The 14,766-nt window shown below is 39.3% G+C and overlaps 1 protein-coding gene across 14 annotated transcripts in view; it reads left to right on the forward strand.

Annotated features, from left to right (window-relative positions):
• Positions 1–828: 828 nt before the first annotated feature.
• syncrip.L (synaptotagmin binding cytoplasmic RNA interacting protein L homeolog) overlaps positions 829–14,766 on the forward strand; it is a 21,187-nt gene continuing 7,249 nt past the window's right edge. For 4 of the 14 annotated variants that reach the window (XR_005961284.1, XR_005961286.1, XR_005961287.1 and 1 more), the window contains exons 1-10: positions 835–1,243; positions 3,250–3,409; positions 6,888–7,006; positions 7,169–7,276; positions 9,702–9,815; positions 9,904–10,080; positions 11,625–11,760; positions 12,035–12,240; positions 13,646–13,795; positions 14,483–14,604. Coding sequence is in view for 8 of the 14 variants with exons in the window: in XM_041563034.1 (XP_041418968.1) it covers positions 3,250–3,409; positions 6,888–7,006; positions 7,169–7,276; positions 9,702–9,815; positions 9,904–10,080; positions 11,625–11,760; positions 12,035–12,240; positions 13,646–13,795; positions 14,483–14,604 (1,292 nt within the window). In the remaining 6 variants the exon portion in view is untranslated. Of the gene's footprint in view, positions 1,244–3,249; positions 3,410–6,887; positions 7,007–7,168; positions 7,277–9,701; positions 9,816–9,903; positions 10,081–11,624; positions 11,761–12,034; positions 12,241–13,645; positions 13,796–14,482; positions 14,605–14,766 lie in introns of all 14 variants that reach the window. The other 10 variants (XR_005961288.1, XR_005961289.1, XM_018263416.2 and 7 more) reach the window with 6 other exon arrangements.

Genomic DNA, 14,766 nt, shown 5'->3' on the forward strand with positions numbered 1-14,766 from the left:
CTATCAAAAGAGCCATTTTGCCCCCTCTTCCACTAAAGAAAAATAGTCTGGAGCTGCAAAACTAGGGATGCACCGAAGCCAGGATTCGGTTCGGGATTTGGCCTTTTTCAACAGGATTTGGCCGAATCCTTCTGCCAGGCCGAACTGAATCTGAATTTGCATATGCAAATTAGTGGTGGGGGAGCAAAATCACGTGACTTTTTGTCAGAAAACAAGGAAGTAAAAAATGTATAGCCCTATTAAATGCTCATCTGTTTAATGTAAATTCTGTTTCTGAAGTTCAATGCTGATCTTCCCTCTATTGTCTTGAGTTTGTGACCTCGGTAAGGACCATGATGAATCATCTTGGAGCGGCTCGGTCTTGCCTGTCACTCCTGGGACGTCTATACAGTCCTCGCACCTGCTGGCGGCTTCTGAGTGTGCGACTGCGGTAAGCTAACCGTTAACTTACCCCGGTCACACACTCAAACAGCAAAGGCAAAGATAGGCAAAGCTGCAAGACCGAGCCGCAGCAAGCAGGATAAAGAGCCGCATGAGGATCCGGAGCCTCAGGTTGCCTACCTTAAAATGTTTAGGGACCACCCCAGGATAGCTTGTGATAGCTGGTTAAAGTGTAAAATTTGCCACAGAATCAATCCAGTCAAATAATATGAGAAATATGTGGAGCAGAGCTGTTAATATGGAGTCATTTGAATACACAATTTAAAGGACACGTAAACATTGCGCTGTTTTTACATAAAATCAGACACCCATGCACACTTCTCTCCAAGCGCCAGAAAAACTAAACCAGCGACAATACGCATGCGTTTCTACCACGAGGCGCGCGCAACCTTGTCTTCACGCGCGCCGCCAATAGTGGTAGGAAAGCGGGATATGTCCGGGGTTTCCTGGGCGGTTCCACAGGGTTGTAGGGGTCCTCCCATAGCAGAAGGCTCGTTTTCACTATTGCAGGGGTAGCCCAGGAAACTCTGAAGGCGAGTGACGTTCGCTCTTTCCATCCCGCGCGTTCTTGGAGTGTCCCGCGCGTGCACAGAGGAGGGGTGGGACTGGCTGGCAGCGGCGTGAGCTTGGCTCTCTCACGGCCGCCATTTTACAACGAGCACACTCCGCCGGACAAGCGAGCTGCTGCAACACGAGGGGCGCGTTCGTCCGCTATACCGAGGAGAAGAAAGGAAGGGGAACGGCAGAAGGAAGGCAGCCTGCAACAGAGAGACCAGCCCCGAACCCGGAATCATCGGCAGAGGTAAGAGGCCCAACTAGATGCATGGAAGATGTGGCCGCACATTTTCTCTCTTGTTCCTGAACCGGCTTTTGTGGGGGATTCTGATTCCGGTAGGAGCCGCAGGTTAGAGTGGCCGCTACTCTAATCATGTCTTGTTTCTCAACTGAGACTCGAAGTGGAAGCGAGTCGCTATGAGCGACAGTACATGTGCGCGGCCTGTGCCTTGCGAGGCCCGATTCCGCTGCTGTTGGGGATGGGACGAAGCATGGCGGAGCCGGCCAATCTTGCTGAATCTGCACTCATTTTGATCTTGGCTTGGCGACGATCTCTTGCGATCTGCTGTACTTTCAGTGTGGGAAGAGATCAATCGCTTCGCCAAAACCCAATTTGCCTTGCGATGCTCTCACTAGTATTGAACTACATTTCCCGGCATCCTCTGTGCAACATATGTGCAGGGATGGCTTTGCTTTCTCTTACTCCATTCTTTGCGTTTCGGGAATAGTATAAACGTGGTTGTGGGGGCGAATATATGCGCATCAGATTGTGACTATTGGGGGGGGGGGGGTACAAAAGGAATGTAGTTGATGGCGGCCTGCTGGCATTGTGTGTGTGACCAGGCCCCCCGCCTGCTCCTGCCTGGGCTGAGCACGTGTTTGTAGACTGCTCCCGGCTCGGCCTCGCAGCGCCCTGTGGGTGGGGAGAAGGAAGAGGCGCTTTGTTCCCTCTGTGCATAGGAAAGCTAAGGCGGGCGGGAAGGAGCAGCGTCCCTAATATCCGCACACGCTGGGCCTCGTACAGCTTCTCGTTGCATTCCAAAACTGTCTTATGCCGCCATGTTCAGCTTTTCAGCGAGTACAATAAACCCCCATACTTGAAACTTCTGCCCGACTAATGTCTTTCCTTCCAATCCAGGGTTACCAGGGCTCATTTGCACAAACCGCCAAAGTCAGCTACAAAACCAGCCAAGAGGCACCTCAAAAGTAGCCCAAAACAGCACAATATGTGAAGTGAAGAAAGTCTAATATATATATATATATATATATATATATATATATATATATATATATATATATATATATATATATATATATATATATATATATATATATATATATATATATAATTTGCTAATTTTTCCTTGAAGTAAAATAGAACAGATTAGTCTGTCACCAGGGGCGTAAGTACAGAGGGGCCCCAGGAGGTATAGGGCCACACAAGGCATGAATTCATATATAATTACAACAAATATTCGTAAAACCAGTCAACCACTAGACATTTTAGTGGCCAGCAGATTTTTGCTCCAAAATTGAGGAAAGTCACCAGAAAATGTGAGAATGCTTAAGAGTGACGGGAGACTGGGACACAGAGTCCCATTGCATGCTGGGTATTGTAGTCTTACATTAAACTTGGCAGTAGGCAAATTGTCAAACAAAAACTACATTACCCAACATGCATTTGGAGACGCAGGCTTGGCACATTAGGGCAAGAAAAAATTTGGCTGGTTTCCAAAGTACAAACCAGCCAAAGACCCAAAAAGTAGCCCAAATCTGTACCTGGCTAGGGTTTACTTTCAAAACCTGCCTGGGCTTTAAATTAGTAGCCCAATTTGTCTTGAAACCCGCCAACTTGGCAACCTTGTTCCAATGCAATGATAGGTGTGACTGACCCACCTAAACCGACTGTCTCTACACTGATGGTAAAACCCATGGATTGTACCAAGTGCAATGACTGTCAGCAGATGCTTTTGCCTTATAAAAGTTATATGTTCAAAAAGATCCTATAAATACTTCTGGCTATTTGGTTACTTCCAGTTGGACACTTATAGGCAGTGCAGCAAAGATGTGTGTATTATTCTAACATACCTGATAAACCCTGTGTAGAAGATTCCATTCAGGACTGTCATATTTTATTGCTGCTGCTTTATATGACATTTTTAGTGGTTGCTAAATAACTAGTGTGTTGCATTTAAGCTCCATGACAGATGCCAGTCGTTTCACTTATTGATGCTGATTATTACATTTATACAGATGTCTGCAGATATGGCCGCTGAACATGTAAATGGGAATGGTACTGAAGAGCTCATGGATACTTATGCTGCAGTTGCCCAGTCAGAGCAGATGCAGACTTTGCTCGATGCTGGTTTACCACAGAAAGTTGCTGAAAAACTAGATGAAATTTACATTTCAGGTAAGACTTGGTTCTTCCAAAAAACACACTTCTAGTTTGGAGGTTTTCATTACCATTGGATTGCACCTAAATTGAGCAACTTTTTGTGGTTTCCAAACTTCATGGGAACTGCAGATATAATTTTGGTGCCCCCCCAACCCCTTTAGTGCTCCAAGGTGTATAAAATATTTTTCTGTACTCTGTAGTGCAGGCATTGTCCGTAGGGTTTTTTTTAACTTGCATTCAGCCCCCAAATAGTGTTTGATAATGTGAAAAGGGCTTCTACTAAATGAAACTGGTGGGTTTGTGGCCATTACTTTCCAATTCAGCAGAGTACCTGTTCTGCTGGGGCAAGCTGGTCTTGTCAGTAAGATATATTTCCCATGGTTGCATTGCTTTCCCGAACAGCTTTTGCTTCTTTTCTTTTTTTGTGGGGGGGGGGGGGGGCTAGCTGAGAAAGTGATGCCTGCTGTTGAAGTTGTCAGCCTGAACTCTAGTGTGACTGGAAAGTTAGACAAAGGTTTGAAGCTTAAGGCAGATCGCATTGTAGTCATTCTAAGCTAAGGTTTTGGAGGGGTTTGATTTGTTCACCTTCTGAATTACACAGTGACTGTCTTTATATACCCATGGGTGTTCACTTCTGCTCCTGGTATTTATGTAGGTCTGCTTCAGCTGCAATATATAGATTTGTTTTTTATTGTGTCAAATATTTATTCTTGCCCACTTTTCCTTATAGATCGAAAAGCTTTAACAAAATCCAAGCATATGTCTTCTATTTAATGGCACAGTTGGCCTGTGTTCCATGCTGGCAGTTTTAGTTTGTTTTATTTCAAATTTTAATTGTGAATAAATAGTTTGGTAGCACATTTTACAGTCCTACAAGTCTGAATTGTTGTCTTCACATGTATTATGTACCTTCTCATTTCTAATGACCGTCCTATGAAATCAATTGTTCTGAATACATTTGTAAGGGATATTATATTCCCCTAACTCTATTTTATAAAATATTTTTTTTTCATCAAACAATTTGCTTTTATTAGCACAGCGGAACATGCTCAGATTCAGGGAGATTAGTTGCCTGGCGACAAATCTCCTCTTCTTTGGGGCGACTAGTCTGCTAGAATGTAAATCGCTGGCCCAAAGATTCCCTTGTGAGACGACTTCGGAAAACTAAGATCTTAGTGCCATGCCATCCCACCGCAGATTTACATTCTAGCCGGCGGGAAGGCAGTTCGGGAAGATTAGTCGCCCCAAATCTGAGCGTTTCTCGTATAAAAAACCAGGTACACTCCACTTTTTTCAATGTTTGCTCTGTTTAGTCTAAAAAATAACCACCCTAGATATTAAAACAATAAGAATGTTTGTGTTCAGCACACACCCTATTAATTTAGCTCCTCTAAATGAAGGTGCAATGAAACAGGAAGTAGAACGTGACTTATAATTTCTGATTGTGCCCCATGTAGTGCAAGAAATATTAAAAAAAGTTTCATAATTAAAACAAGTAAGTGTTTAGCACAGTCCCTATTCATTGAACTAATGTTGAAAAAGCGGGTAGTTGCCCCTTTTAAAGGTGTACTGATATATTTGAAAAATACCTTTCCTCGTGGGTTTTCATACTGTTTTCAGTGGCAAAGCTTTCCAAACATCTAGACTAAGAGACTATTTACTAAGGGGTGCTAGACCAGGGCTCCTTAATTAGGCCTAGAAGTTCATGTGGATGATTCAAGTCCGTATCGCTTTAATTTAGTGTAGTATAAGTACACAGGGATATTCATTACAGTTTATTTTATACAACCAAAGAAAACAATCATTTGACCGTCTGCCTGGCATTGCAGGTTAACTGCATGCATGCTTTATCCCAGCCTCCATAAAGTCCTTCGTAAGATCTGCTTTAGTCAGAAGTTTTCACTGTTTATGTAATGTTGCATGAGTTTGAGCAGTGTAATCATTTACACAGACAACCCTCTGCATAAATGCTTTTTTTTATGAGCCAAAACAGTCACAACAAAGGGTTGAAGTGATGTTTATGTATAGCTCAATATCTCCAGTTAATCTAAACTATTGTCATTAATTACACTGGAGTTAGTATTTGATTATGAAACAGAACTCTAGATTTCATACTAAGACCAGCTGGATTTTTTTTTCTTTGGGAGAATTTATTTGCAGCATGTGAAAAAGGTTTATATGTATATTTTTTGATGGTCAGAGACCTCATGTGTTATTCGTCTTAAAAGAATTGTTCAGTGTAAAAATAAAAACTGGGTAAATAGGCTGTGCAAAATAAAAAGTGTTTCTAATATAGTTAGTTAGCTAAATATGTGATGTATAAAGGCTGGAGTTTCTGGATGTCTTAACATAACAGAAAATAGCCCAACTTCCTGCTTTTCAGCTCTCTTGGTTTCCACTGACAGGTTACCAGGCAGTAACCAATCAGACACTTGAAGGGGGGCCACATGGGTCATATCTGAGCTGAATGCTGAAGCTCAATTGCAAACTCACAACAGATCTGTACCATGTGGCCCCCCCTTCAAATCGCTGACTAACAGAGTTAGAGAACTGAAAAGCAGGAAGTAGTGTTCTGGCTATACTATACTCCAGTCTTTATACATTACATGGCATCTAGAAAGCATTAATAAGGGTATATGGAGTCTGGGGAGGAGTCACAACTTGTAAGTCAGGCTGAAATTTTGTGAGATTGCAGAAGTTTAAAACAAATATCTGGCTTCCGTGGTTCACTAGGCCTGGACAAATGTGCCTTTCATTGCACCATGATAGGTTTTTTGTAACATTAGAAATTTGTAGTCAAAAAGCCTTTATTGGAACATATGGCTTCTGATCCGGAACATACACAACGTTTCAGGCCTGGTCTCGGCCCTTTATCAAGCTGTTCTAGTGTACTTTTGTGGCCACAAGTCATCCTTATAAAAATATCAAGGATTTCTTTATTTTTATGTATGCAAGGATATCAAGTTAGGTTATATTACTGCAGCAATGATAACTTAAATTTGGCAGAGGTAAACAGTCAGTTTGTTAAATCCATGCATTATAACAGGACTGAGGAGGGCGTTTGTTCATTTACTCTGCTACCAGGATATTTACTCCCAGTGAGTCCCAAAAAAGTTTTTTCCGTGTTTTCAATCAACACAGGCAACAGTTTCCTTCCAATTTAAGAGTAATAGTTTTATACCAATAAGCAATTACATTGCTACCTTTACATTAGAGTAAGCATGTATGATAAAACCGTTGGCAAATCACAAAGTGGTCTTCATTGTATTCTACACAGCCAATCCAGTAAAATAATGTAAATGTGGTTGTTACATGTCTGAATGCTTCTCTACTTGTTTTACCAGGCGATAGTGTGTACCGTGAGGTTAGGATGTTACTGGTAAAATCCAGAGAACTCCCTTTATCTGTGCTTTGTCCATAATTGATTGTTTGGTTAACAAATTTATGCTATTCAGAAATTAATGGCACTTTATTTTTTTTGTTTTCTCTACAGGATTAGTTACACATAGTGATTTAGACGAACGAGCTATAGAGGCTTTAAAGGAGTTTAATGAAGAAGGTGCACTAGCTGTGCTTCAGCAGTTTAAGGACAGTGATCTTTCACATGTACAGGTAAAAGGCCTCATGCAGTAGTGGATTGGTTGTATTTAGTTACTAGTGTGTTCTCTTTACTGGGAAAACCATGTTTGAATGTCATTTGAAATGCTAAACAAGTGTTAATAGCGGTGTGTGTTTTAACAAGACTTGCTGTTTTCAAACCTGTGTATCTTTTAGAATAAAAGTGCCTTTTTATGTGGAGTTATGAAGACCTACAGACAGAGAGAAAAACAAGGGACCAAAGTGGCAGATTCTAGTAAAGGGCCTGATGAGTCCAAGATAAAGGTAAACTTTCAGAAAAATGCCTCACTATATGGTTGACATTTATATGCTTAAATATTTCCTTTAAATCAATATTTTGTCCCTTTAACTATATAGATATGATATAATTATATCTCCATGTTAGCGTTATAAGTTTGGCACCTCTTCAAACGGGAATAATTGTAAAGTGTATCATGTCGTGTATCATGCAAAATATGGTTACCTCATTTACTTTATGTATATTTGGAAGGTAGGTGCAACAAACTATAAAGGGCCATCCAATTAATATTGACTCTTGTGACACCAAATGCCTGACAACATTAGGACTGTCAGAAACCAGGTTCCTAAATTATGGGTACACGTTTGCGGTTAACATACAGTGTGTCCGTGAAATTTGTAGAAAATGCCAGTTTGCTCTTTAAGATACTTATCAAAGCATACGATAAAGGCTTATTAGTATTACATTTGGGATGAAGTTGTATTTGATGTCCTCTCTAGTCTTGTAGCTATAGCTGAAACTGTGTTGGGGAAAAATAATTCTGTTCATCCCTGCCCTGATAGAAAAAGAAAAGTTTGTACAGATGCCAGTTGGAGTGTGCACTTCTGTTAATATTACCTGCATAGTGGGAGCGGTATCGGTGGCTCAGAAAGAATGCTTGATGATGCCCCAGTTATAGTGGTTTTATGTGTTTATAACTGAGCCAAGGTAGAACCAGACCACGTGTTGGAGCTCAAAAGAGAACTTTAAAAACCTCAAGATAGTTATCTGTCTTTTTTTGGGTTAAACTATTCTGGATGAAAGAAGCTGTCAAAATAGACTGAGTTTCAAGTTTTATGATTTAACCTTGTGGAGAATAACATATGCTTAAGGTTAGTCTATTCTACATGTGATTAAGAATGTTCCTAGGGTTCCCTGGCAGTACATTTGCTGCCAGTTAGATGTTTGAATTTTAGTTATAGTTTATGGCAAGAGCAAGTTGCTTGCTTATAGGAGGTTAGGGCTGAGTGTACTTTTGAATAATAATTTGCTTTAAAATTGGCTTTTGTTATCCATCACTTTTGTAAAGAGCATGCTGCATCAGCCATAAAAATAAAATGGATAGTTGCAGTTTGCATTATATTAATTAAAATTGTGTTGAAATGAAAGTATACTTGGAAACACTAGAATGTTTGTTTTTTCCTGTAGATGTTTAAATCAGGTAGTCAGAACAGACGTTATATTTGAATCTGGGCATGTTTCCTGGTTGAGTAATACCTTGCAGGCTGGCAACTGCTCCAATATGCCCCAAATGTCTTAAGGTGGCCATAGATGCAAAGATCCTTCCCCGATATGCCATTAACAAACATGGCTATATCGGGGGTAATCTGATTGTTCGGCCGTATGGCCTGACCGATCTCCGCCGGACGAAAGATGACGGCACACGCCACACGCGATCCGAAAATCTTACGAATCGACGATTCGTACGATAGGATCCGTGTGTCTATGGCAACCTTTAGGATTGTCACTTTGCTTCATTCCCAAGTGACAAATGCCTATCCTGTCAGTGGGAAGCTATTCCTGCTGTTGTCTGTTCACAACTGTTAATCTCCCAGGTAGCAACACCTGAATCAAGCTGCATTCTGTAGCTCGTACCATTTTAAAACACTACTTGCACTGTCCAGCTCTTTGGTCAGACATGCTATATTTGCAGAGTCTCTGGGATCGTATAAATTGTCTGTATACAAAGTATTATTGCAGGAAACAACTAACCACCTCAACTCTTACAAACAACCTTTACTAAAAGGCTGCACAACTGGTTTTATGTTTTACTATGAAGGTGCTCTCTTTAGCTGCCTGCAAGTACTTGTTGATTACTACTTCTTGTCTCGTGATCACATGGGGATCTAAACAGTTTCTATGTGGCAAAGGGTTTGGGTGATATTTTCCTGCTTTTGCACTAGCAGGATTGTGCTATTGTTTAGACTTCTGTTAATAGAAAACTAAACAGTGATGTTAATTCTAAAGCATTTGTTTCCCTAAAGCATTTATTAAAATATGTATTTGTTAATTTTGCAGGTAAAGTATTGTCTATTCTTATTAAATTGCACAAAACTAGGCAATAGGTATATCAAAGCCTTTGTATTAAATGGTTGATCATACACTGAATAAGGGTGAGCAGTAAATCCCACAATATCAACACTTGGCATTATATCTGTCACATTAGTTCATTTGACTGACTTGTCTTAACTTCAGGGTTAACAAAGTTCATTAGCCTGTTCTTTTAAAACAACTGTCCATATAATCCTTTATGTTGTATTCAATTATGACAGGGCATTGGTTCCAAGAGAGTGATGCTTTAGTAAGTTTGAGATGGCGTATCTTCTTATAATAATGTCCCATAATTTTTTATGTCTGCAGAAAGTCACTCAGTGTATAGCAACTTATCCCTTATGTTACAATCTGTTTTAGGCACTGCTGGAAAGAACCGAGTACACGCTTGATGTGACAACAGGTCAAAGGAAATATGGAGGGCCACCTCCAGAGTTTGTGCACACTGGACAGCAGCCATCAGTTGGAACAGAAGTAAGTACACCTAGATAGTTACTAGCAACATAATTTTTTTTTTTTTTTTTCTTAAAAAGCAATTCACTTTTATTTATTTTATTTGCAGATTTTTGTTGGGAAAATCCCTAGAGATCTCTTTGAAGATGAACTTGTACCGTTGTTTGAAAAAGCTGGATCAATATGGGATCTGCGTTTAATGATGGATCCGTTGACTGGTTTAAATAGGGGATATGCTTTTGTGACATTCTGTACAAAAGAAGCTGCTCAGGAAGCTGTCAAGCTGGTATGTGAAGGCTCGCTATAATTGGTTGTCTAAAACTGATTTTAAGGTTCATCGAGGTCATTAATTCAGTTTATGTATATACATTTTCTTTGCTCTATAAGTTATAGCCCCTTCAATGAGCAACGTTCTGGTAGACCTTTTTTTTCAATTTGCACAATAGTCTGACTTAAATTGGCCCTACAAGTAACCTTTTTTTTATTTACTTCATGACCAATTTCAGTGCACTTCACAAAAATTGTCTGTTGTAAGGTTGGTGTGCATCAAACTATTGTACATCAAGCGATTGTTTTTCCTACATCGTCAGAAAATTCATTGGGCAGGTTTAAAAAATTTGACTTTAAATAATGAAATTTGTCCGTTAACAATATGAAAACTGCATGTGGTGGTGATGCTTTGTTGGCAGGTGGAGATTGCTTGTGCAGACCATTCGTTCTTTCTTTACAAACATTCATTTCAGTAAATTACAGCAGTAAATATATATAACCCCCCCTTCCCAAAAAAGGAATCACAGATAAATTAAATGTTAAATGTTTTTAAATTTTGTTTTCACATTTTGTACAGCCAAATACTGGGGAAAAAAGGAAACTACAATACAACATTCATTCTTTTAAATTATCCATAAGACATTACAATATAGACTATGACTTGAAATTATCTTTTTTGTTGGACAAATTGCAGTTTATCGTTCCAACATATGCTCAGTCATGCAATACCGAAAGAATCTTTTAAAAATCTAAATGTACAGGGCTACCTTTAGATCTCCATGCTAATTGACTAGTGATTGGAATGGAAGGTAAGATCTGTGTAAAATACCACTTCCCTTACAGCCTCTTATAAATATGGAAGGTAGAACGCTTCTTCTTAAAGGGGCAGTATTCAATGAAAGTTGGTAAGGAGGCAGACCCACACCCAAAGGGTCCCATCTCTGTTACAAATTTATTATTCGATGGTTTGGTTTTCCTTTAAACAAGTATTTAGTGATAGGCAGACACAATTTTATGCAATATGGAGTATGTGGATTACACAACAAGAATAGCTTGTTAGTTTGATCCATGGTGAACTAAACCGAAGAATGGCCCTTCTCCAGATATTCATCTTTTTCAGCTTTTCCGTCCTTCATATTGTTCTAAAATAAATGCCAACTACTACTATTTGTAAATAGCAAAAAATTGCTTAGCTGGTTAATACAAAGTTTCATACTTCAAGGACATGGTTCAAAAAATAGTTTAGAAAGCTGGATGTGTAATTCACACATCCTAGATAACTGGTGAGAGCTAAGCTTTGATATGGTTTTTTTGGAGGCCCTATTGATTGAAGCATATAAAGAGTATATTAAAGATCTTAACATACTGCATAAAAAAGAGGCATGGGGCAACATGACGTTGGTGTGCAACATTAATTAATTAAATTCCGACACACAAAGGTTAGATATAAAGCAATTTTAAGGAAGAAAATTGACTTACTCGTTATTTATTCTTCAGTGTTTGGTTCGGTCAGCGTAAAATTGTGACTTACCTTGCATTTTCAAAATCTTCTCTTTTCAGTACAATAACCATGAGATCCGACCTGGAAAGCACATTGGTGTGTGCATCTCTGTTGCCAATAACAGACTCTTTGTTGGGTCAATTCCAAAAAGTAAAACAAAGGAACAAATTGTTGAAGAATTTAGCAAAGTAACAGGTAAGCAAATACTGTGCATTGACTTTAGTGTGGTTGTTAGGAAACCTAGAGGGAAATGACACTCCATTTCTACCTTTGGCCCCTCATACTCTAAAAGCCATCTGTAATCATGCCATTTCTATAACCAAAATCAGGAGCACTACAATGGATTAATGAATGCACTTGTTTTGCAGCACAAGTTATTTGACTGTTTAACACATAAAAAATGAGTCACCGTGGGGGCATTTTTTTGTTTTAAACTACTTATTTAACTTTTGCATGTATATTTTTTCAGAGGGACTTACTGATGTTATATTGTACCATCAACCTGATGATAAAAAAAAGAATAGAGGATTTTGTTTTCTTGAATATGAAGACCACAAAACTGCTGCTCAAGCCCGGCGGAGGTTAATGAGTGGCAAAGTAAAAGTTTGGGGCAATGTTGTGACAGTAGAGTGGGCAGACCCTATTGAAGATCCAGATCCTGAAGTTATGGCAAAGGTGACAGTTTTTTTTCCTTTTTGGTGAAGGGTGGGGGGGGAGTGGGGGTTGTGAGGTTTTTCTATTCTACTCCGATATAAAGTTGAAGAGCAACACATTCCTATGTGGTGCCCAATAACGGCTGTAATTGGATATATGGTAGTCTGCCTGCCTTCAAGTCAGAAATCCAAAAATTAGCATTTTGAGACCTCTGGGAGCACCATCAAAAGGCATTGCTGTACAACATGTTGCTCATGAACCACTTGTTGGGGATCTCTGCTCTGGGGAATTTCAGTTATCTATTCCAATATGACATGCAAATGTCTGCATTGTTTGTTTCTAGGGTCCCGCAACCCAAATGTGATTTTGGTTTTTGTTATAATTAAAAAGAAAAACCTGAAAGCCAAGGGTACATTGTCAAAAATATTCCCTGTTTGCATACTAAAAGTTAAATTTTAAGATTCACTTTAGGTTAAGTACCTCTTTAAAAGTAAACCATAAATTTCCACTGTATAAAGGCAAAATGTCACTAGAGTCTTTAAAGGGATACTGCTCCAGCAGAATTCTGCACTAAAACCCATTTCTAAAAAGAGCAAACTGATTTTTTTAGATTTAATTTTGAAATCTGACCTAGGGCTAGACATCCTAGGGATGCACTGAATCTACTATTTTGGATTCGGCCGAACCCCCGAATCCTTCTCGAAAGATTCGGCCGAATACCGAACTGAATCTGCATATGTAAATTAGGGGTGCAAAGGGAAAACACTTTTTACTACCCTTTGTGACAAAAAGTCACACAATTTCCCTCCTGCCCCTAATTTGCATATGCAAATTAGGATTCGGCCGGGCAGAAGGATTCTTTTATATTCTCTATCTGATCCCCATTTTGTTTGAGGGGGCTACCATGCATTAGAAACTCTAACTGACCCGTTGAGAAGGGACATTCAGGTTGGCAAAACAGGTTTAGGAATAACAATTACTTACGAAAGCAGCCCTATCTGCAAATGATCATCATGGCCTATAGGTAATCCACGATTGCGGATTCAGCCGAACCCTGAATCCTTTGTGAAAGAGTCGGCTGAATACTGAATCCTAATTTGCATATGCAAATTAGGGGTTGGCATGGGAACCCATTTTTTTACTTGTTTTATGACAAAGTGATGTGATTTCCCTCCCTGCCCCTAATTTGCATATGCACATTAGGATTCTGTTCAGCCGGGCAGAAGGATTCTGCCGAATCCTGCTGCAAAAGGCCGAATCCCGAAGCAAAACCTGGATTCCGTGAATCCCTACTTTTAATGTACATCAGTATTTTGAAAAGTAGTTTTTTAGTGTCTGTATCACTTTAACATACAAAAACGTATAATTGACCTGACTTTTTAAATACTGTCAAACATTGTTACTGATTTTCATATGTCCCACTTAGGTTAAAGTTTTATTTGTTCGCAATCTTGCAAATACTGTTACAGAAGAAATTTTAGAAAAGGCATTTGGTCAGTTTGGTAAATTGGAGCGAGTGAAGAAGCTGAAGGACTATGCTTTTATTCATTTTGATGAGCGTGTCGGTGCTGTTAAGGTATTTATAAATGGGTTAAAGTTTACTTTCGCTATTATCCGTATTCATCAGCATGTAAAAATTTACTTATTGACCCCCTAGGTTGCCATAAGTTTTAGTATTAATTCCTAACTCGGATTGTGATAAAACTACTTCTGGCTAAACCAATTCAAGAAACTTGAGTTTTTTTAGTCTGCAATACTAACCTTGCAAGTATTATAAGGACAGACTAATTTCAGTAAGGGGAACCTATCTTAGTAAAGATTTTCCCCACTTGAGGTGAAGTATAACAGAGCCTGCTCTCTGGGGACAACAGTACTATTTAGACAAATGCAGTGATGTTGCCTGTCACAAATGTGCATAAATAGAAAGCCAGGAGACTTGATTATTATATCCATGTGTCTGCCATCTGCGTTGAGAGCACCCTCCCAGTCTGGACGGCAAAGCTGTTGCTAGGAGCTTGCTTTTTTTTTTTTTTGTCCAAATAGGGTTTTCCCCCAACTGAAGTGCAGGCTCTATTAGTTAAAGAAATGTAGTCCATGTTTATGGGTTACTTCTGCTTTAAATTAACCCAGCTGGGTCATTCCATGTCATATTTTCATTCTCCACTTTGAGAGTTCAGCACTCTGTTTTAGTATTTGCATGAAGTTCAACACGTTTCCAAATAAGGGTGTGTTTTTTTTTTTCTTTCACATTTTTATATTATAGGCAATGGAAGAAATGAATGGTAAAGAGTTAGAAGGAGAGAACATTGAAATTGTTTTTGCCAAGCCACCTGATCAAAAAAGGAAAGAGCGTAAGGCTCAGAGGCAAGCAGCCAAAAATCAAATGTAAGTGTGCTTCCTATAGTTACCAAAAGTGGTATTTTGGATTTGATTCTAGTAAAGGTATTGGACCTTTTGTCCAGCATGCTTGGGACCTAGCTTTTTTCCAGATAAGGAATCTTTCTGTAATTTGGACCACACGCCTTATGTCAAATTATTTTTAAAATA

Source organism: Xenopus laevis, chromosome 5L (genome assembly GCF_017654675.1).
Source record: "Xenopus laevis strain J_2021 chromosome 5L, Xenopus_laevis_v10.1, whole genome shotgun sequence".
In the NCBI taxonomy this organism is placed as follows: Eukaryota; Metazoa; Chordata; class Amphibia; order Anura; family Pipidae; genus Xenopus; species Xenopus laevis.